The sequence below is a fragment of the Culex quinquefasciatus genome, chromosome 1 (genome assembly GCF_015732765.1).
Source record: "Culex quinquefasciatus strain JHB chromosome 1, VPISU_Cqui_1.0_pri_paternal, whole genome shotgun sequence".
NCBI classification, from domain to species: Eukaryota; Metazoa; Arthropoda; class Insecta; order Diptera; family Culicidae; genus Culex; species Culex quinquefasciatus.
In genome coordinates, this window is record NC_051861.1 from 104,161,556 (window position 1) to 104,186,087 (window position 24,532).

Here is a 24,532-nt window from a genome sequence, read left to right on the forward strand (position 1 = left end):
ATGAAATCTACACATTGTATAGTCTTTTCACTACTTTTCACACGATTTGCTATAAAAACTACCGACTAAACAATTCAAATTCCGCGGACCGCACACCGCCAGCCTCTACACGCAGAAAAAAGAGTTCCCAAAATCGTGAACAAGCGTTCTTAAAAATGGGAACCTTGAACAAAGTGTTCAAATCTCATGGTACGATTTTGAAAAACGTACCATGAAATTTGAACACTTTGTTCGTGGTTCCCATTTTCATGAACGCTTGTTCATGATTTTGGGAACTCTTTTTTCTCCGTGTACTCTTGATGGCAGGGCTGCCAACTTATCCGAAATAAGTATTAATATAGCGCGGATTATTTTTCCGTAACAACCCTGCAGTTTTTCAAGAAGTTCTTCAAAAACATCCCTCCCTTTTCCAGGTCCGTCCCCACATTCCAGAGCTGCAGAATCTAGAGATCAACCTGCACAACGCAACGGCCAGCGAGGCACTCTCCACAGCCACGACCACCGTACTGGCCCCTCAATCCACCAGCGACGTCAACCCGGTGGTCGGTTCCGGCCCGGGAGGCGGCGGCAGCGTCAACAACTCCCTAATACAGCAACACCAGCAACAACTCCAGCAGCAAAGCGCCGGCCTCACCCTCGGCAGCATGGGCACGCTCGTAAGCACCGGTGGCAAGGGACTCAGCCAGATCAACCTGACGACCAGCACGACGGCGACGACGACGGGATCGACCCTCAAAATAACGCCGACCTCGCTGGCGAACGTCCTCAACAGTACGAACCAGCTGGTTTCGACCAGTCACGATGGGATCGGGCTGGGACCGAGTGCGGGGCTGTTGGACGCCAGCGGGTTCAGCTATCTGACGCCGGGCAGTTTGGACGTGGGAAGTGTGCAGGTGCAGGGAGGGGTTGTGCCGGGGACGACCACGCAGTACACGACGATGCCCGGGACGAGCTTGGCGAACGGGGGGACGATACATGGTGAGTGGGGTTGGAACAAGCTTTGAAGTAGTAGGCAGAAGCAGTGGAGCATTGATACATTATAAAATTTCCGGCAACCGGGGTGAATCTGGGCTACAGACTGATTATGGATAGCAGTTTTTATAGCACTTAAAAGCTCCAAATTTGGAAAACGATGCACTGTTTTTTTGTTATTTATCTAATTTTCTGTTCAGATTTAAAAATTAGGAATTTTTTAGATTTTAAAAATGTTTTATCCAATATTTTTTCTAAATTAATAATTTTTGAATTTTAAAATTTCTTGGTTTTGTAATTTTGAAATTTAAGAATTTTAGAATAACAACATTTTTAAAATCCAGGATTTTTTCCGGGTTTCTGGATTTTGGATTTATAGAAGTTTGGAATTTAAGAATTTTCAAAATCTATTATTTCAGATATTTAAAATGTTTGGATCTTGAAATTTAAAAAAAAAAACATTTTTAAAATTTCAGAACTTTATAATTTAAGTATTTTAGAATATCTGGAGTTGTTTTTGAAAAGGTCCAATAAACCAAATTTTCAGTTTTTGCTTTTTGGGTGTTTTATAATACCCCTGACTCAAGGCGGTTTTAAAAACACCCAAAAAGCAAAAACTGGAAATTTGGTTTATTGGACCTTATAAAAAAAAACTCCAGATATCAGAAATTGAAATCTAGGATCTTGGAATTTTGAAAACTTAAAAAATTTAGAACTTTAGAATTTAAATATTTGAAATTCTAGAATTTTAAAATTTTAGAATTTTACAATTTTAGAACTTAGAAATCCATTCTTTTATTTCTGAGCTTAAGAATTTTAGTATTTAGAATTTTACAATTTTTGAATTTTGAAATTATGGACTTTAATAATTTAGGAAACAAGAAATTTAAGGATTTCAGAATTTATAATTTAAAAAATTCAGGATCTATTTTTTTTTTTTTTTGCAGGCCAAGGATTGATACCTAAGAGCATGCAATGGCACTGACCTTGTTGCGTGCTCTTCGGTTGACGTCCACGTAAGGAACATCCTGGAAGGAGCGTAACTAACTACATCCGTAGTTCTGTTAGATCATCCGAATTATCTTGATCAGAACAGTATAGCTCTGGTTCCTTGCGAGTGTCCTATTTTCTTACCTCCACGTTGGCTTGGTTTTCATGATGACCTAGCTGGTGGCCTGTGGAAACGGATCGTAAACCTTTGACCACCGCGGGTCAGAGTCGAGACGGCTAAAAGAAAGGGGCGCGACAATGTGGGGAAGGGAAGTAATTTGTGATTGTAGACGGTATTGTTTTGATTCGTAGTATGTTGAGTCAACTGCTGTGGATGTACCTGAAACATCGCACAACGGGGTTTCTCTTCTCTTCATTCTTAGCTACCACCTATCTCCTATTTTTATTTTGCTCTTCTGATTCCCAATTCTTCACTGATTCTTCTATTTAATATCCAACATTTGATTTTAATTATACTTACTTTTGATTCTCTTATCTCTCAAAGCTTTTCCACTCTTTTCTATCAATTGATACTGCTGTAACAAACTTTGTTTTGTTTTTTTCCTTAAAAATATACTTTTCCTTAATGTACTAGTAATATCAAGTCTATTTATCATTCGCCTAATCTTTTTTGATTTTATTGCGAATTTATTTATTTGAATAATTCTTTATCTGTCCTATAAATTATCATTACTATAATCTTGCTTTGTATCTCTATTTATTAACTATTGTCTAATTTCACATCTAATACATCTAGCTTCTCATTTTTATTCTTCAAAATACGCTCATCATTCTCTTACTATTGATACTTGATTTTTATAAAATAAATTCTCTTTTACTGTCTATTATTTTCGATCTTCACCCTTTTTTAAAACAAGTGAGGTTTGAGCCCTTACTCAATTTATGGAATGGTTAAAGGATTAACACAAATATTACTATTGTATTTTTTGGTAAACTTTTATAACATGCTTAGGACCAAAAATTGTAACAAAACACCGCGACAAAAGAAATAGCAACAGATAAACAGATTCAACAATAGGGAAGATTTCAGGAGAAAACAATACACAGTAAATAACAATAAGTTTTTGAATTCAAACTAAAAATAAAACAGTTTTTGCTTTAATGAAAGTTGATAGGCACACTATAAATGGTTAGGCGCTTATACTTACATCAAACCCTACATAATGTACCACCCCCGGCCGAGTTAAAATGCGTAACCGGAAAAGAAGGTGTGCATGCCTGGCACGAACACTCAAAGCGTGTTCTAGCGTGCTGCTCGTACTGACTCAGAGCAAGGGTGAGATGTAGGTGTAAGGGCAGTGCGTGTTCGTCGGGAACCTAGTGCATAAGATCGGTCAAGGCCCGTTCTTACACTGAAAATTGCGAATTGCGAATTGCGAAAAAATTCAGGATCTATTTTTAGAATTTTAGAATTTTCAAATTTGAACATTTATTAAATTTTAAATGTTTGAAATTTTATTATTTTTAAAATTTAAATATTTGTAAATTTCTGAATTTTATTTTTTTTTGATTTTAGTGTTTTAATATCAATGGATTTTTTAGGATCTCCAAAACAAATGAAATTAAGGATCATGGAATTATAAAAAATATTTTTGAGAATTTTAGAATTTAAGAATGCAGGCCAAGGGCGAATGATACTGTTAATACCTCTTCAGTTGACGCTTAGGCGAGGAACATCCTGGAAGGAGCGTCACTGACTACGTCCGTAGTCCTGTTAGATCATTCTTGATCAGGACAGTATAGCTCTGGTTCCTTGCAAGTGTCCTATTTTCTTACCTCCACGTTGGCTTGGTTTTCATGATGACCTAGCTGGTGGCCTGTGAAACGGATCGTAAACCTTTGACCAGCGAGGGTCAGAGTCGAGACGGCTAGAAGAAAGGGGCGCGTCAATGTGGGAAAGGGAAGTAATTTGTGATTGTAGACGGTATTGTTTTGATTCGCAGTATGTTGAGTCAACTGCTGTGGATGTACCTGAGCATCGCAGAACGGGGTTTCTCCTCTTTCCATTTCAGCTAACAGCTATTTTGTTTCACTGATTTTCTAAAACGGCTTCTGTTTACTATCCTCCATTTGATTTCGATTTTACTTATTTGATTCTCTTATTTCTCAACGCTTTCCCTTAATTTGGCAGCGACGTCAATTTTGTTTATCATGTGCCTTTTCTTTATTTATCTATTTGAATAATTTCTCATCTTCCCTGTAAATTGCCCTCAATACAATCTAAGCTTGTTTGTTACCTCTATTTATTAACTATTGTTAATTTCTTTATCTACTTCATAAATTACTATCTTTCTTTTATTATTGATTCTTTACATAGTATATTTCCTTCACTGTCTATTGTTTTGAAACTTCACCTTTTTCTTAAGCAAGTGAGGTTCGAGCCCTTACTCAATTTATGGAATGATTAAAGGATTAACACAAATATTACTATTGTACTTTTGAAAAACTTTTCTAAAATGCTTAGGACCAAAAATGTAACAAAACACCGCGACAAAAGAAATAGCAACAGATAAACACGACTCAACACTAGGAAAGATTTCAGGAGAAAACAATACACAGTATAATAACAATTAGTTTTTGAATTCAAACTAAAATATAACAGTTTTTGCTTTAATGAAAGTTGATAGGCACACTATAAATGGTTAGGCGCTTATACTTACATCAAACCCTACGTAATGTACCACCCCCGGCCGAGTTAAAATGCGTAACCGGAAAAGAAGGTGTGCATGCCTGGCACGAACATTCAAAGCGTGTTCTAGCGTGCTGCTCGTACTGACTCAGAGCAAGGGTAAGATGTAGGTGTAAGGGCAGTGCGTATTCGTTGGGAACCTGGTGCATAAGATCGGTCAAGGCCCGTTCTTACACTGAAAATTGCGAATTGCGAATTGCGAGAATTTTAGAATTTAAGAATTCAAAATTTTAGAATTTTAAAATTTTAATATTTTTGGAATTTTTGGAGATCCTAATAGAATTTAGTATAGTGAAATGTTCAAAATTTTAGATTTTTAACATTCTAGAATTTTAGAATTTTAATATTTTTGGAATTTTAGGATCTCCAAAACAAATGGAATTTTGGATCGTGGAATTTTAAAAAATTTCAGTTTTTGGAATTTCAGAACTAGAGTTTGGCAATTTTGGTGGAAAACGTTCATTAAGTCATTTCACATATATTTTCCCAAATGTTTATCTTGAACTTTTTTTTTTGTGAGTATGGGTAAATTACTATAGATTAATCTAGATTTTCAGTTTTCGGAAAATTTAAATATCGTATACAACTTTTTTACGATTTGTAAACATGAAAAAACTATTGAAAAATCAAAAATGTAAATAAAAGAAATTTATTGCAAATATGTTTAAAGAGTTTGTCTCTTCGAACATTTCGCTTAAAGTAAGTTGTAATACATGGAGTCTTATCAAACTGAATTTTTAATTTTTCATTTCATTTAATTTTTCATTTTTCATTTCAGTTAAATACTGACAACTGGAATATGAAAATGGTATTTGAGTGGTCACCCTGTAATAAGCTTGTCAGTTTAGAGAAGCAGTAGAGCATTGAGTACAAGTGGCAAAATTTTCAACAAGTTTGTTAAACCCATGCCAATGAGTTGAGAACATTATTGAATCTACAAGGGTGGAGGATGCGTGGACATACCGTATCATCAACTGGGGCGAATATGGGGTCTACAGTCTGATTATGGACAGCAGTTTTTACAACACTCAAAAACTAGAAATTCGAAAAACAGATTAAAAAATTAGGATTTTGCAGATTTAATCCAATATTTTTCCTAGTTAATATTTTTGGATTTTAAAATTTCTTAGTTTTGTGATTTGAAATTTTTTTAAATTTTTATTTTGAATTTTGAAATTTTAAAATATCAGAAATCTAAATTTTTCGGGTTTTAGGATTTTTAAAATTCAAGAATTTTTTTCCGGATTACTGGATTTTGAAAATTGGAATTTCGGAATTTTGGAATTCTATTATTTTGAGAAACTTAAAATGTTGGATCTAAAAATTCAAAAAAATGATTTTTAAAATTTCAAAATTTAAGAATTTTAGTATTTAAAAATTTCAGAAACTGAAATTTTCAAAAAAATTTAAGATTTTTTAATAAACCCAAACATGCTAAAATGATTTTAAACGCAGAAGAATGTATTTTAATTTGATTTCAGCTGGTTGCACTTGAATTTTCATTGAAATTTTGAAGTTTATTGTAAAAATATTTTTTTTGCCCCCTGATTTTTCGGGCCAATTTTGAAGGGGGGGGGGACGACGACAAAAACTTTAAAAAATATTTGTACCAGCCTAAGGAATTATAAATTTTTTGAATTTTATAGGACCTTTTTTTAGAGTTTTGGAATTTTTGAATTTGAGCATTTCTTTAATTTTTGAAGATTGTAACACAAGTATTTTTAAATTTTAATATTTGGAAATTTCAGAATTTTAAAATTTTATAATTTTGGTATTTTAATATTTTTGGAATTTCAGGACTTCAAACACAAATAGAATTTAGGATCGTGGAATTATAATATTTTTTAGGTTTTTAGAATTTTCGAATTCGAATTTCTAATTCTGAAGATTCTAAAATTCTTAAATTCCAAAATATTAAAATTATAAAACTCTAAAATTTTAAAATTCCAAAATATTAAAATTTTAAAAACCTAAAATTTTTAATGTTTCAAAATTTTAGAACTTTACAAATTTTAGATTTTTATAGTTTTAAAATTTTGGAATTTTAGAATTTTATAATTTAGAACTTAAAAAATGTCAGGTTTTTATAATTTTAATATGTTGGAATTTCAGAATTTTATGATTTTTATATATTGGAATTTTAGAATTTTAGAATTTTAGAATTTTAGAATTTTAGAATTTTAGAATTTTAGAATTTTAGAATTTTAGAATTTTAGAATTTTAGAATTTTAGAATTTTAGAATTTTAGAATTTTAGAATTTTAGAATTTTAGAATTTTAAATTTTAGAATTTTAAATTTTAAATTTTAGAATTTTAAATTTTAAATTTTAAATTTTAAATTTTAAATTTTAAATTTTAAATTTTAGAATTTTAAATTTTAAATTTTAAATTTTAAATTTTAAATTTTAGAATTTTAAATTTTAGAATTTTAGAATTTTAAATTTTAAATTTTAAATTTTAAAATTTTAAATTTTAAATTTTAAATTTTAAATTTGGAATTTTAGATTTTAAATTTTAAATTTTAAATTTTAAATTTTAAATTTTAAATTTTAGAATTTTAAATTTTAAATTTTAGATTTTTAAATTTTAGAGTTTTAAATTTTAAATTTTAAATTTTGAATTTTAGAATTTTTGATTTAGATTTTTGAATTTTTGAATTTTGAATTTTGAATTTTAAATTTTGAATTTTTGAATTTTAGAATTTTAAATTTTAAATTTTAAATTTTAAATTTTTAAATTTTAAATTTTAAATTTTAGAATTTTAGAATTTTAAATTTTAGAATTTTAGAATTTTAAATTTTAAATTTTAAAATTTTAAATTTTAAATTTTAAATTTTAAATTTTAAATTTTAAATTTTAGAATTTTAAATTTTAAATTTTAAAATTTTAAAATTTTAAATTTTAAATTTTAGAATTTTAGAATTTTAAATTTTAAATTTTTAAATTTTAGAATTTTAAATTTTAAATTTTAAATTTTAAATTTTAAATTTTAAATTTTAAAATTTTAAATTTTAGAATTTTAAATTTTTAAATTTTAAATTTTAAATTTTAAATTTTAGAATTTTAAATTTTAAATTTTAAATTTTAAATTTTAGAATTTTAAATTTTAAATTTTAAATTTTAAATTTTAAATTTTAGAATTTTAAAATTTTAAATTTTAAATTTTAAATTTTAAATTTTAGAATTTTAAAATTTTAGAATTTTAAATTTTAAATTTTAAATTTTAAATTTTAAATTTTAAATTTTAAATTTTAGAATTTTAAAATTTTAAATTTTAAATTTTAAATTTTAAATTTTAAATTTTAAAATTTTAAATTTTAAATTTTAAATTTTAAATTTTAAATTTTAGATTTTAAATTTTTAAATTTTAAATTTTAAATTTTAAATTTTAAATTTTAAATTTTAAATTTTAAAATTTTAAATTTTAAATTTTAAATTTTAAATTTTAAATTTTAGAATTTTAAATTTTAAATTTTAAATTTTAAATTTTAAATTTTAAATTTTAAATTTTAAAATTTTAAATTTTAAATTTTAAATTTTAAATTTTAAAATTTTAAATTTTAGAATTTTAGAATTTTAGAATTTTAAATTTTAGAATTTAAATTTTAAATTTTAAAATTTTTGGAATTTTGGAATTTTAGAATTTTAAATTTTAGAATTTTAAATTTTAAATTTTAAATTTTAGAATTTTGGAATTTTAAATTTTAAATTTTAAATTTTAGAATTTTAAATTTTAAATTTTAAATTTTAAATTTTAGAATTTTAAATTTTAGAATTTTAAATTTTAGAATTTTAAATTTTAAAATTTTAAATTTTAGAATTTTAAATTTTAGAATTTTAGAATTTTAGAATTTTTGAATTTTAGAATTTTAGAATTTTGAATTTTAGAATTTTGAATTTTTGAATTTTGGAATTTTTGAATTTTTGAATTTTTGAATTTTTGAATTTTTGAATTTTTGAATTTTGAATTTTTGAATTTTGAATTTTGAATTTTGAATTTTAAATTTTAGAATTTTAAATTTTAAATTTTAAATTTTAAATTTTAAATTTTAGAATTTTAAATTTTAAATTTTAAATTTTAGATTTTAAATTTTAAGAATTTTAGAATTTTAAATTTTAAATTTTAAATTTTAGAATTTTAAAATTTTAAATTTTTTTAAATTTTAAATTTTAAATTTTAGAATTTTAGAATTTTAAATTTTAAATTTTAAATTTTAAATTTTAAATTTTTAATTTAGAATTTTAAATTTTAAATTTTAAATTTTAATTTTAAATTTTAGAATTTTAGATTTTTAAATTTTAAATTTTAAATTTTAAATTTTAAATTTTAAATTTTAAATTTTAAATTTTAAATTTTAAATTTTAAAATTTTAAAATTTTAAATTTTAAATTTTAAATTTTAAATTTTAAATTTTAAATTTTAAAATTTTAAAATTTTAAATTTTAAAATTTTAAATTTTAAATTTTAAATTTTAGAATTTTAAATTTTAAATTTTAAATTTTAAATTTTAGAATTTTAAATTTTAGAATTTTAGGTTTAGAATTTTAAATTTTAAATTTTAAAATTTTAAATTTTAAATTTTTAAATTTTAAATTTTAAATTTTAAATTTTAAATTTTAAATTTTAGAATTTTAAGAATTTTTAAATTTTAAATTTTAGAATTTTAGAATTTTAAATTTTAAGAATTTTAAATTTTAAATTTTAAATTTTAAATTTTTAAATTTTAAATTTTAAATTTTAAATTTTAAATTTTAAATTTTAAATTTTAGAATTTTAAGAATTTTAAATTTTAGAATTTTAAGAATTTTAGAAAATTTTAAATTTTAAATTTTAGAATTTTAGAATTTTAGAATTTTAAATTTTAAAATTTTAGAATTTTAAATTTTAAATTTTAAAATTTTAAAATTTTAGAATTTAAATTTTAGAATTTTAAATTTTAAATTTTAAATTTTAAATTTTAAATTTTAAAATTTTAAAATTTTTTTGAATTTTAGAATTTTAGAATTTTAAATTTTAGAATTTTAAATTTTAAATTTTAAAATTTTAAAATTTTAAAATTTTAAATTTTAAATTTTAAATTTTAAATTTTAAATTTTAGAATTTTAAATTTTAAATTTTAAGAATTTTAAATTTTGGAATTTTAAAATTTTAGAATTTTAAATTTTAAATTTTAAATTTTAAATTTTAAATTTTAAATTTTAAATTTTAAGAATTTTAAATTTTAAATTTTAAATTTTAGAATTTTAAATTTTTGAATTTTTTAAATTTTGAATTTTGAATTTTTGAATTTTAGAATTTTTGAATTTTTGAATTTTGAATTTTGAATTTTTGAATTTTGAATTTTAAATTTTAGAATTTTAAATTTTAAATTTTAAATTTTAAATTTTAAATTTTAAATTTTAAATTTTAAATTTTAAATTTTAAATTTTAGAATTTTAAATTTTAGAATTTTAAATTTTAAATTTTAAATTTTAAAATTTTAAATTTTAGAATTTTAAATTTTAGAATTTTAAATTTTAAATTTTAAATTTTAAATTTTAAAATTTTAAATTTTAAATTTTAAAATTTTAAATTTTAAATTTTAAATTTTAGAATTTTAAATTTTAGAATTTAAATTTTAGAATTTTAGATTTTAGAATTTTAAATTTTAAATTTTAAATTTTAAATTTTAAATTTTAAATTTTAAATTTTAAGAATTTTAAATTTTAGAATTTTAAATTTTAAATTTTAGAATTTTAGAATTTTGAATTTTTGAATTTTGAATTTTTTGAATTTTGAATTTTTGAATTTTGAATTTTGAATTTTTGAATTTTTGAATTTTTGAATTTTAGAATTTTTGAATTTTAGAATTTTAGAATTTTAGAATTTTAGAATTTTAAATTTTAAATTTTAGAATTTTAAATTTTAGAATTTTAGAATTTTAAATTTTAAATTTTAAATTTTAAATTTTAAGAATTTTAAATTTTAAATTTTAAATTTTAAATTTTAAAATTTTAAATTTTAAAATTTTAAATTTTAGAAAATTTTTAAATTTTAAAATTTTAAATTTTAAATTTTAAATTTTAAATTTTAGAATTTTAAATTTTAAATTTTAAATTTTAAATTTTAAATTTTAAATTTTAAATTTTAAAATTTTAAATTTTAAATTTTAGAATTTTAAATTTTAAATTTTAAATTTTAAATTTTAAATTTTAAATTTTAAATTTTAAATTTTAAATTTTAAATTTTAAATTTTAGAATTTTAAATTTTAAATTTTAAATTTTAAATTTTAAATTTTAAATTTTAAAATTTTAAATTTTAAATTTTAGAATTTTAAATTTTAAATTTTAAAATTTAAATTTTAAATTTTAAATTTTAGAATTTTAAAATTTTAAATTTTAAATTTTAAATTTTAAATTTTAAATTTTAAATTTTAGAATTTTAAATTTTAAATTTTGAAATTTTAAATTTTAAATTTTAAATTTTAAATTTTAAATTTTAAATTTTTAAATTTTGAAATTTTAATTTTATTTTAAATTTTAGAATTTTAGAATTTTAAATTTTAAATTTTAAATTTTAGAATTTTAAATTTTAGAATTTTAGAATTTTAAATTTTGAATTTTAAATTTTAAATTTTAAATTTAAATTTTAAATTTTAAATTTTAAATTTTAAATTTTAAATTTTTAATTTTAAATTTTAAATTTTAGAATTTTAAATTTTAGAAATTTTAAATTTTTAAATTTTAAAATTTTAAATTTTAAATTTTAAATTTTAAATTTTAAATTTTAAATTTTTAAATTTTAAAATTTTAAATTTTAAATTTTAAATTTTAAATTTTAAATTTTAGAATTTTAAATTTTAAATTTTAAATTTTAAAATTTTAAATTTGAATTTTAAATTTTAAATTTTAAATTTTAAATTTTAAATTTTAAATTTTAGAATTTTAAATTTTAAATTTAAATTTTAAATTTTAAATTTTAAATTTTAGAATTTTGAATTTTAGAATTTTAGAATTTTAAATTTTAAATTTTAAATTTTAGATTTTAGAATTTTAAATTTTAAATTTTAAATTTTAAATTTGAATTTTATTTTTAGATTTTAGAATTTTGAATTTTTTTAGAATTTTAAATTTTAAAATTTTAAATTTTAAATTTTAAATTTTAGATTTTAATTTTAATTTTAAATTTTAGAATTTTAAATTTTAAATTTTAAATTTTAAATTTTAAATTTTAAGAATTTTAGAATTTTAAATTTTAAATTTTAAATTTTAGAATTTTAAAATTTTAGAATTTTAGAATTTTAAATTTTTGAATTTTGAATTTTGAATTTTTGAATTTTGAATTTTGAATTTTGAATTTTAAATTTTTGAATTTTTGATTTTAGATTTTTAGATTTTTTGTTTTAAATTTTGAATTTTGAATTTTAAATTTTTGAATTTTAGAATTTTGAATTTTTGAATTTTGAATTTTTAATTTTGAATTTTAGAATTTTAAATTTTAGAATTTTAGAATTTTAAATTTTAAATTTTAGAATTTTAGAATTTTAAATTTTAAATTTTAAAATTTTAAATTTTAAATTTTAAATTTTAAATTTTAAATTTTAGAATTTTAAATTTTAGAATTTTAAATTTTAAATTTTAAATTTTAAAGAATTTTAAATTTTAAATTTTAAATTTTAAATTTTAAAATTTTAAAATTTTAAATTTTAAATTTTAAATTTTAAATTTTAAATTTTAGAATTTTAAATTTTAAATTTTAAATTTTAAAATTTTAAATTTTAGAATTTTAAATTTTAAATTTTTAAAATTTTAAATTTTAAATTTTAAATTTTAAATTTTAAATTTTAGAATTTTTAAATTTTAAATTTTAGAATTTTAAATTTTAAATTTTAAATTTTAAATTTTAAATTTTAAATTTTAAATTTTAAATTTTAAATTTTAAATTTTAAATTTTAGAATTTTAAATTTTAAATTTTAAATTTTAGAATTTTAAATTTTAAATTTTAAATTTTAGAATTTTAAATTTTAAATTTTAAATTTTAAATTTTAAATTTTAAATTTTAAATTTTAAATTTTAAATTTTAAAATTTTAAATTTTAAGAATTTTAAATTTTAGAATTTTAAATTTTAGAATTTTAAATTTTAGAATTTTAAATTTTAAATTTTAAATTTTAAATTTTAAATTTTAAATTTTAGATTTTAGAATTTTAAATTTTAAATTTTAAATTTTAAAATTTTAAATTTTAAATTTTAAATTTTAAATTTTAAATTTTAAATTTTAAATTTTAGAATTTTAAATTTTAAATTTTAAATTTTAAATTTTAGAATTTTAAATTTTAAATTTTAAATTTTAAATTTTAAATTTTAAATTTTAAATTTTAAATTTTAGAATTTTAAATTTTAGAATTTTAGAATTTTAAATTTTAAATTTTAATTTTTGAATTTTAAATTTTGAATTTTAGAATTTTATTGAATTTTGAATTTTTGAATTTTAGAATTTTAAATTTTAAATTTTAGAATTTTAAATTTTAAATTTTAAATTTTAAATTTTAAATTTTAAATTTTAAATTTTAAATTTTAAGATTTTAAATTTTAAATTTTAAATTTTAGAATTTTAAATTTTAAATTTTAGAATTTTAAATTTTAAATTTTAAATTTTAAATTTTAGAATTTTAAATTTTAAATTTTAGAATTTTAGAATTTAAATTTTAAATTTTAAATTTTAAATTTTAAATTTTAGAATTTTAGAATTTTAAATTTTAAATTTTAAATTTTAAATTTTAGAATTTTTAGAATTTTAAATTTTAAATTTTAAATTTTAGAAATTTTAAATTTTAAAATTTTAGAATTTTAAATTTTAAAATTTTTAGATTTAGAATTTTAAATTTTAAATTTTAAATTTAAATTTTAGAATTTTAAAATTTTAGAATTTTAGAATTTTAGAATTTTGGAATTTTAGAATTTTAGAATTTTAGAATTTTAAATTTTAAATTTAGATTTTAAATTTTAAATTTAAATTTTAAATTTTAAATTTTAGAATTTTAAATTTTAAATTTTAAATTTTAAATTTTAAATTTTGAATTTTAAATTTTAGAATTTAGAATTTTTGAATTTTGAATTTTTGAATTTTGAATTTTTGAATTTTAGAATTTTTGAATTTTGAATTTTGAATTTTGAATTTTTAATTTTGAATTTTGAATTTTAGAATTTTGAATTTTAAATTTTGAATTTTGAATTTTAGAATTTTTGAATTTTAAATTTTGAATTTTGAATTTTTGAATTTTTGAATTTTGAATTTTTGAATTTTGAATTTTTAATTTTTGAATTTTTGAATTTTGAATTTTTGAATTTTTTTGAATTTTGAATTTTGAATTTTTGAATTTTGAATTTTGAATTTTGAATTTTTGAATTTTTGAATTTTGAATTTTTGAATTTTTGAATTTTGAATTTTGAATTTTAAATTTTAAATTTTAGAATTTTAAATTTTAAATTTTAAATTTTAAATTTTAAATTTTGAATTTTAAATTTTAAATTTTAAATTTTAGAATTTTAAATTTTAAATTTTAAATTTTAAATTTTAGAATTTTAAAATTTTAGATTTTTAAATTTTAGAATTTTAAATTTTAAATTTTAAATTTTAAATTTTAGAATTTTAAATTTTAAATTTTAGAATTTTAAATTTTAAATTTTAGTTTTAAATTTTAAATTTTAAATTTTAAATTTTAAATTTTAAATTTTAAATTTTAAATTTTAAATTTTAAATTTTAGAATTTTAAATTTTAAATTTTAAATTTTAAATTTTAAATTTTTAAATTTTAGAATTTTAAATTTAAATTTTAGAATTTTAAATTTTAAATTTTAAAATTTTAAATTTTAAATTTTAAATTTTAAATTTTAAATTTTAAATTTTAAATTTTAAATTTTAAATTTTAAATTTTAAATTTTAGAATTTTAAATTTTAAATTTTAAAATTTTAAATTTTAGAATTTTAAATTTTAAATTTTAAATTTTAAATTTTAGAATTTTAAGAATTTTAAATTTTAGAATTTTAAATTTTTTTAAATTTTAAATTTTAAATTTTAGAATTTTAAATTTTAAATTTTAAATTTTAAATTTTTAAATTTTAAATTTTAAATTTTAAATTTTAGAATTTTAAATTTTAAATTTTAAATTTTAGAATTTTAAATTTTAGAATTTTAGAATTTTAAAATTTAAATTTTAAATTTTAAATTTTAAATTTTAAATTTTTAAATTTTAGAATTTTAGAATTTTAAATTTTAAATTTTAAATTTTAAGAATTTTAAATTTTAAATTTTAGAATTTAAAATTTTAAATTTTTAAATTTTAGAATTTTAAATTTTAAATTTTAAATTTTAGAATTTTAAATTTTAAATTTTTAAATTTTAGAATTTTAAATTTTAAATTTTTAAATTTTAATTTAAATTTTAGAATTTTAAAATTTTGAAATTTTAAATTTTAAATTTTAAATTTTAAATTTTAAATTTTAAATTTTATAATTTTAGAATTTTAGAATTTTGGAATTTTAGAATTTTAGAATTTTAGAATTTTAGAATTTTAGAATTTTAGAATTTTAGAATTTTAGAATTTTAGAATTTTAGAATCTTAGAATTTTAGAATTTTAGAATTGATGAAATGATTTAAAATTTTTAAATCCAACCTGGCGGCTTAAATGGCGGTAATAAAATTAGAAAAAAAAATGCATTTTGTAATTTAATAGGCAATCAACTATTTAAATCGGACTAAAATGGAATTCGAATGAATGAATGAATTCGAAATTGATGTTAAATGTAAAATAAAATAAAAAATTGTTCGTGATTCGATTAGTCGAAATCCTATACAAACCTTCGGATAATCGAACTTCGGATGATAGAAACATCGAATAATCGAGGCATCGGAAAATCGACTGTAGTTGCGTTGGTTCGTTTTCTTCCTAAATTTTTTTCAGAGTGCATTATTTCAGATTTTATAATGTTTTTGTAAATATTTCTTTATAGTTCATGAAACCTTCAAATAACACTGACCTACAAAAATTGACAAAAATGACTGCGCAGGCTCAACTCGAGAGGAAGCATGAAATTTGGGGTTCCCAGAAACACGTACACTTTGAATTTTCCAAAAATATTTAGACAGGGCCGAATGGTTTCTCTCCAAAGTTTTTATGGAGAATTATGACGGTTCGTCGTTGTTGCATACAAACCAAAATTGCATAGGAGGTCTCAATGACTGTTACGACGTATTGAAAACTAGCTAATTTTTTATGTATTTTGTTTTTTTTTATATTTAAATGTTATAATTTTTAAGTTTTTAAAAAATTAATAAACGAATTAAGAAACTTGTTTTAAAAAAGAATAGAACATGATCAACATCAAAAAATAATTTATAAATTATCTTCCCTCTTTCTCCCAGTGGTCAACGTATACACGACCCACCTCGGCGACGTGAGCTGCAGCCCGACGCTGTCGAACATGATCCGCACCGACACCGCCCTCAACAGCCTGCTGACCCACAAACCACCGGAAGCCCTGCTAACCCAGCAGACCACCTCCAGCGCCGTCCCAACCCTGATTGGCCACTCGCTGTTCAACCCAACGACGACAGCGCAGACGTCGGCGGCGGCCATGACGATGGACACGAGTGGTGCGGAACTGGTTGGTGACACCATCGTGGACCTTAACGACCATCACCATCAGATTGACCTGGCCGGGGCAAGTCTGATCACCATCGATGGAAGCACCCTGGACGATCGGTTGCACCATGGTGGCGGGGCTGGGGATGATGTCTAAGGCATGGGGTAATTGTACCGTTTTTTTCCTTGTTTTTTATGTTTGTTTTTAAGGCAATTGACGATGTTTTTTTCTCTAAGGATGATATCAATGTTTGATAGATTTTGATTCGTATCGTTTGTATCGAACCTTAACATAAAATCACACGTTCGGGGGATGAAACCCCCTTGAAACACACGTACAGAACACACTCACACACACACATATTTATGTATAGTGCATTAGTGATGTAATCTTAAATAGGTTTACGCGCGTCTCTCGCCCGTTTTGCTAACTTTTTGTCGTTCGCAATTTTAAACAATTTTAAATTGTTCGTTGGAGGAAATTTGTGATGTGGGGAGGATTAAAATAATTTGGCAGACATATTGTTTAGGCCTTTCCGGGTTTGCAGAGGCGTGTTAGTGAGTGTTGAACGATGACTAATTGTTGCATTTAATTGAGAAGTAGGGGCAGGTGGGGCAAAATGGCCCGCCTAAGTAAAATGCGCCGAAAACCATAGAAAAACATACAAATTTAAGAATTCAGTGTAGTAGACTTATGCTTTGGGATGTTCCCTTCAATGTTGTATACTTGGTTGATGAAAATTTTTAGCCTAAAAATGATTTTTTATGCAATGTAAAAATAAATATTTTTTGACTACTTTTCCAGGGTGCGAAAATTGAAAATGATAAAAATCCAATCAGCAATCCATTTGCTGGGTCCCTTTTGGGGTCCCGAACAACCCCCCAAAATTTGGTAGCGATTAGTTAAGCCCACAAATGGCGCAAAGCGAATGACATTTGTATGGAAATTACCATGGGAAAACTTGCATTTTCATATTTTTGAATTTACAAAATTCATGTTTTATTCTTTTATAAAACTAACACCGCAGAAGTATAGCCCAGGCTGTCCCGAACAACTCTCCCAAAGACAGTATGGTGCTAAAGTGCGTCGCAAAAAAGATACAGAGTTTTCAAAAGTAGTGTATTGAAATAATCAGTGAAACTCACATTTTCTGCCAACATTGCCAAAGGAACCATGAAGTTATATTTTGATGAACCTAACGTAAAATCGTTATGGAAAAATGGTTATAATTCGAAAGCGATGCACTTTATCTTAATTCACATGTCTGGACATGTTTTTTACCAAAAATAGCCTTTTTGATTCTAAAAAATCATAAACCAGAAATATCAAATTTTAAGTTTATGGGTCATTCCAGGTCAATTGAGTAAACTTGTGGACTCGACCTTCACAGATTTTGACCAAACTTGGAGGGAACGTTCATCTATTGATAGTTAACAGAAATCCCATGTTTGGTGCTGATTGGACCATCCCTCTATTTTTGGCACCGCCCTCTTTTTTGTCGATTTTCTAAAAAACTTTTCTTTTTTAATCATAACTTTGCCACTATTTGAGAAAAAGACTTTCTACCGGTTGCATCTATAGAAAATTGTCCAAAGAATTCGATAACAATAAAACTTTAACCCATAAAAAACTTTAACCCATAAAAATTCAGTTTTGACCAATTCCTTATATTTTTATTTGTTTTATTTTATCACCATCGTGTTCCCCGGACAATTTTACATAATAGTCAATGTAGACCTCAAACTAAAATTAACTACTGGCGAGTTACAGCGATTTTACTGAAAAAAGTTTGATTTTGTGCTGCACTTTGTCCTATGAATTCAAATCCGAAATAAGTTTCTCACATATGAGCAGTTCTCTAGGATTTCGGTCATTCGATTTTTTTTTGTATTTTTTAATCCGACTGAAACTTTTTTGGTGCCTTCGGTAATGCCCAAAGAAGCCATTTTGCATCATTAGTTTGTCCGTATAATTTTCCATACAAATTTCGCAGCTGTCCATACAAAAATGATATATAAAAATTCAAAAATCTGTATCTTTTGAAGGAATTTTTTGATCGATTTGGTGTCTTCGGCAAAGTTGTAGGTATGGATACGGACTACATTGGAAAAATAATGATACACGGTAAAAAAAATTTTAGTGATTTTTTTATTTAACTTTTTATCACTAAAACTTGATTTGCAAAAAAACACTATTTTTAATTTTTTTATTTTTTGATATGTTTTAGAGGACATAAAATGCCAACTTTTCAGAAATTTCCAGGTTGTGCAAAAAATCATTGACCGAGTTATGATTTTTTTAATCAATACTGATTTTTTCAAAAAATCGAAATATTGGTCGCAACATTTTTTCAACTTCAAATTTCGATGTAAAATCAAATTTGCAATCAAAAAGTACTTAAGTAAAATTTTGATAAAATGCACCGTTTTCAAGTTAAATCCATATTTATGTGACTTTTTTGAAAATCGTCGCAGTTTTTCATTTTTTTAAATTAGTGCACATGTTCGCACACTTTTGGAAAAAATATTTTTGAAAAGCTGAGAAAATTCTCTATATTTTGCTTATTCGGACTTTGTTGATACGACCTTTAGTTGCTGAGATATTGCCATGCAAAGGTTAAAAAACAGGAAAAATGATGTTTTCTCTCACCCAAACAGCCCACCATTTTTTAATGTCGATATCTCAGCAACTAATGGTCCGATTTTCAATGTTAAAATATGAAACATTTGTGAAATTTTCCGATCTTTTCGAAAACATTATTTTCAAAATTTTCAAATCAAGACTAACATTTCAAAAGGGCCAAACATTCAATACCGAACTATGCAGGATTCATCCCTTTTTGTTGAAAAGTACACCATGTACTTCCGAGTGCTACGTAAAATCATATTTTTTTTAGTAAAATCGCTGTATTTTGCCAATAGTTTATTTTAGTTTGAGGTCTACATTGATTATTATGTAAAATTGTCCGGGGAACACGATGGTGATAAAATAAAACAAATAAAAATATAAGGAATTGGTCAAAACTGAAAACATTAAACAGGGTGGCCACTCAAGTCGGGAAATCGGGAAAGTCGGGAATTCGCCAAAATTCGCAAAAAATCGGAAAAAAGTCTGGAATTTGTGATTTTTTGTCAAAAAGTCGGGAATCCCAAGCATATTCTTTTGAAAATTTTTTTCGAAATCTTGAATTTTTTTAAATATTTTGTACAATTTTAATTTTAATTCACTCAATTCTTCCTTAGGAACTTACATTAAATTTAAGGTTCCTTTCACTAATTCAATCTATTTGAGAATGTAGCGGTTATTTAAGACATTAAAATTCCTAATAAATATTTGATGGACAGATATTCATGATAATTTTTATCAAGCAAAAGATTTTTATTATTTTTGTATATCTTAAAACAACAACAAAGTAAAAAAAACCAAAAAAATAAGTCTAATTTTAACGATTATGGCCAGTGTCAAGTCATCATTCTGTTTCATTTTATCATATGAGTTTTTCTGTGGTAAATTTTTTTTTATTGTTCAACTAAATTCATATAGTAATTTCCAATATCTTTTTTATAAAAGTTTCTCTTGAACTTTCTGTGAGCATGGGTAAATAACTATAGCTAAAGCTTGATTTTAGTTATCAAGAAACTTAAATATCGAATAAAATCCAATCGTTGTTCGTCCTGAATGAAACAATGGAAAAAAGGTTATTTTTGTTTTGAAAACAGGAAAAATATTGAAATTGCAAAAAAAAATCAAGAAATTTTTGATTTAAGTTATTGCAAATGGATTTAAAGTATTTGTCTCTTTAAATACTATATATATAAAAAATTTCGACGGTTTTGTTCGAACGTGAACCAATTCAATACGGAACGTCGGATCGAGGTGCTCTTTGTTGATTTGGGTTCTTATAAGTCCAAGGAAGGTTCTTACGCCAAAAAGTGACAACTTTGGCCACTCTAGAATCGATTTCGGAAAATTTGCAGATTGCATGGGAAAAATTACGTAAAAACATATTTTGATCACAGGAGGCTGAGTAAGCAATCAAGCCAAAAACGTCAACAAACGAAAAAAAAACAAGACGAAGTTTGTCGGGTTTAGTTTGTTTCGCATAAAAAAGTGGTGAAACATCGAGCTTACCAAACTGAATTTTTCATTGAAAAAAATCAAAACTGTTTTATACTGACAACTATTTAAATCAAAATTGATTAAAAAATCACAAAATTAAAAACGGAACTTTGATAAAATCATTTTTAATCAACTGAACAAAAATAATTATGTTTTGATTTTAAGAAAATGGTCAACAGTTTGATTTGTTATAATTCATCAAAATATTTCTTCGATGGTTGATAGCGACTATTTTTAAAGAGTTTTTTGTTTCAAATCATTCTTTAGATAAGAAATGTCTATTGTTTGAGTTTCTGGAAAAGTCGGGAAAAAGTCGGGAATTTGAAAATGGGAATTGAGTTGTCACCCTGATTAAATTATAATATTAGATGGCATTTAAGGGTTAAAATTATTTTCATCGAATTCCTTGGATAGTTTTCTATAAAATGCAACCTGTAGAAAGTCTATTGCTTAAGTATTTGCAAAGTTATGATTAAAAGAAAAAAAAGTTTTTTAGAAAATCGTCAAAAAAAGAGGGCGGTGCCAAAAGTAGAGGGATGGTCCAAGGGTTCGCTACTTATTTCCAAATATTCTGGGTGTACCCCATTTGGCATAATGGACATTTGGCATAACGGGTTTTCATGAAGGACGTTTGGCATAATTGGTCCAAGACATCAGGGACGTTTGGCATAATGGACATTTGGCATAATGGACGTTTGGCATAACTCGTTCAAAAATTATCAAGGACGTTTGGCATAATTATTGCTAGCTTTTTTTGTATTTTTTTAAATATTTTTTCCTATTTTCTAACTAAACATATAATTTTACTTAAAAATTAGATTTTTTTAAAGAAATTAAGTATCTTTGTCATTTTCTCCCAATAGATGTAATTTTTCCCCTTTTTTGAATATTTCTTTAAAAAAAAGCTTTAAAATGCAATTTTTCATAAATTTACTTAAAAATGTATTTGAAAATAGTTTATATAATATCAAAATATTTCTCCTTTGAAATACTTTGCTGCTAACTTTTTGTATAAAATTTTTCCTTCTTTTATTTTAATTTCAACTTTTAGAAGGGAACATCTCTGAAAAAAAAATCTTTTTGAATATTTGAAAATTGAGTTTGACTATGAAACTTTCCCTTCATTTATATAAAAATCAACTTATAGAAGGAAAAGTCACTTTAAAGAATAACATTTTGCTACTCTTTAAATGTTTGACAATCGCATTATTTTTTATGTATTTCACCTACATCTATTCAAAAAATCAATTTAATTATTTTTTTTCAAATTGTCCCGTCTTTAAGATGGTTTTGAATAAATAAAAGAAGGGAACTTGCGTAAACAATTGTATTGCGAAAAAAAAACCAACAGAGAAAAAATTGCAGAAGTGATAGACATGTTTAAAGAGAACATCTATAAGAGAATTTCCCTTCTTCAAGTTGAATATAAAAAAGATGGGAAAATTGCAAAAAAAAACTTAATTGCAAAATAAAAAGAAAAGCCATGTCTCCATTGTCGAAGATTTGAAGGGGGTTTTCTCATCTTTAAGTTGAAATTCATATTAAAGAAGGGAAAATTTCATAAAAAATATAAATGCTAATTATATTTAAAGAGGAAAAATGTAAAGCTAACAAGAGATATTTCCTTCTTTAAACTAAATTTTAAATAAAGGTATGAAGACTTCATTGAAATGCTTTATTTTGAATTATTCAAAAAGGAAACTATTTACTATTGTGGAAAAATATAGAGATACCTTATTTTTTCGAAACAAATGATAATGGATAATCTCTTATAGTAATATAAAAAAGGTAAAAAACAATACATTTACATTTGTAAAAATGAAAAATACTTATAAAAAAAAACAAAAAAAAACAGTAATAATTATGCCAAACGTCCATTATGCCTTAATGGTTTTTGAACGAGTTATGCCAAACGTCCATTATGCCAAATGTCCATTATGCCAAACGTCCCTGATGTCTTGGATCAATTATGCCAAACGTCCATTATGCGAAACGTCCTTCTTGAAAACCCGTTATGCGAAATGTCCATTATGCCAAATGGGGTACACCCGAAAAATGGGACACAACTTTTAAATAGTATTGTTGGTATCAAACTGCTCAGAATCCCGAGTAAACATAAAAATGTTCCGTTCAACACTCACATCACACTGCAAACCTGAAAAAAATATATATCTAAAAGAACCAATCTCAGAAAAAAAAACGAACCGCCACTTTTGTAAACTTGCAAATTCGACGACAAAAGCTCATTGAAAGCTTCAAGTAAGTGAACAAGTAAATTCCCGTCTGAAACGCTAGCAAAACAAATGAAATCACGTACGAAAGAGAGAGAAAATTTTCCCGAAACTCACACTTTCCAAAAGGGGCTTTAGCAAACTGTAGTTTTGTGAATATACAAAGCGAACAAAACCGCTAGTGAATTCATGAAGAGATTCTGTGCATACAGAAAGAGCGTTAAGTTGTTCTTATTCTCCTCCAAAAAAAGCTTTGTTCAATTGTGGGATTGTGTGTAGGCTAAAGTGTCGCTTGTTGTGTAAATATAGTGGTGATAGTGATAAATGTCTTCGTGAGTGGGGAAATAAATTAATCTGATTTTTAACAAAGTTGGAAAAGAAATTGTTGGAAAAGTTCTTTGTAGGAAAAAAAAAGATGGAAAACAAAATGGAACAAAAAAATTAAATATAAGAAACCGTAATTTAAAACACATTAACTTCCTTTTTGCTTGGATTTCACAAGTGAACAAAAAGTGTAGCTTCTCCTTAGGTAAAAGAAAAGAAGAAGAAGGAGCTATCAATCATAGTGAGAAAAAACTATTATTTTAAATTAAAAATACACACACACACACACAGAATAAATCAATAAACACACAGTGCTGTCAATATCGAATAAAAAACAGGTTGATGTTATTTGAAATCCGAAATGTCCCTTTTGAGGGAGAGTTCATTCTTTTGACATTCTACAGACATTCCAATCACTTTCTCCATGACTGCATTCAAATGATTGACGTCACAAAAAAAGCACCGCACAAGCAAGAAAAAGACAAAAAGGAAAGAAAGAGAAAGAGCATGTGCCTTCGGCCGCTTGAGTGTCGTTCACTGACGGTCTCTCCGTATTGACGATCATGACAGGTGCGCGCTCAGTCAGCATTCAATGATCGAGTCGATGATGACAGCTCTTTCAAATATCAAGCAATGCATCATTCCTCTTTTGAGCATTGTTTAAAAGTAAACGGACCCACACAGCAAAAAAAAAGTTGAATTTTGGAATGTTGAAAATTTGGTTGGTTGAATATTACTCATTTTTTGAGTAATATTACTCAAAAATTTTGTCAAATTGTGAACCTGTGAATCTGTAACCATTTCCTGATGAATATTACCATAATATTTTTTTCTGTGCAAGCCAGGCACACTTTTCACACAATTTAGTTAAAATTATGAACAAACGTAATGCATTTTTGATTGATAATAAAGTGTTTTTTTCCAAAAAAAGGTTTTTTTATTTAAATTTTTATTGTTTAAAATCAATTTAAATTGAATCATTTTTTTATAAAATAAATCTCAAACGTATTTTGTTTGAAGATCTAAAAAAACATAAATTACAACTTGATTAAAAATCAATATCAATAATTGGGTACTAAAGCCCTATGTAAATTTTTATGTACAACGGTAAAAAACCATTTCTGATCACTTTTTTTCATTTTAATGCAAAAATAAATTTTGACAAGACAACATTTTTTCGATGGATCAACTATGGTTCCCTTAGAACGAGCTGTCAAGTAGGAGCTTTTCTGTCAAGAAGGACCGCGAGGTTAATTTTTCAAAATTGATTTAAAAATCAATTTTAAACTCTTTGTGGTCGTACGAAGGGTCATTGTACTCAGAATAATAAGCTTTATAGTTGTAAACAATAATATCAGCAATCTAAGCTTCATTTTAAGACCCAATTGGCAACATTGGTGTCCACCGACGCGACGTTTCGGTTAACTTTATCAGGGTTTCCACTCGAGTCGGGAAATCGGGAAAGTCGGAAAAAAATAGGAATTTGCCAAAAATTGGGAAAAAGTCGGGAATTTGTGATTTTTTGGTCAAAAAGTCGGGAAAAGTGGGGATTTTCATG

General features: G+C 22.9%; 1 protein-coding gene across 1 annotated transcript in view; it reads left to right on the forward strand.

The window, feature by feature from the left end:
* LOC6045246 (transcription factor 20) overlaps positions 1 to 17,478 on the forward strand; it is a 30,490-nt gene extending 13,012 nt beyond the window's left edge. The window contains exons 3-4 of the mRNA XM_038248538.1: positions 414 to 978; positions 16,080 to 17,478. Coding sequence (XP_038104466.1) covers positions 414 to 978; positions 16,080 to 16,456 — 942 coding nt within the window. The 3' untranslated portion in view covers positions 16,457 to 17,478. The remainder of the gene's footprint in view (positions 1 to 413; positions 979 to 16,079) is intronic.
* Positions 17,479 to 24,532: the final 7,054 nt, after the last annotated feature.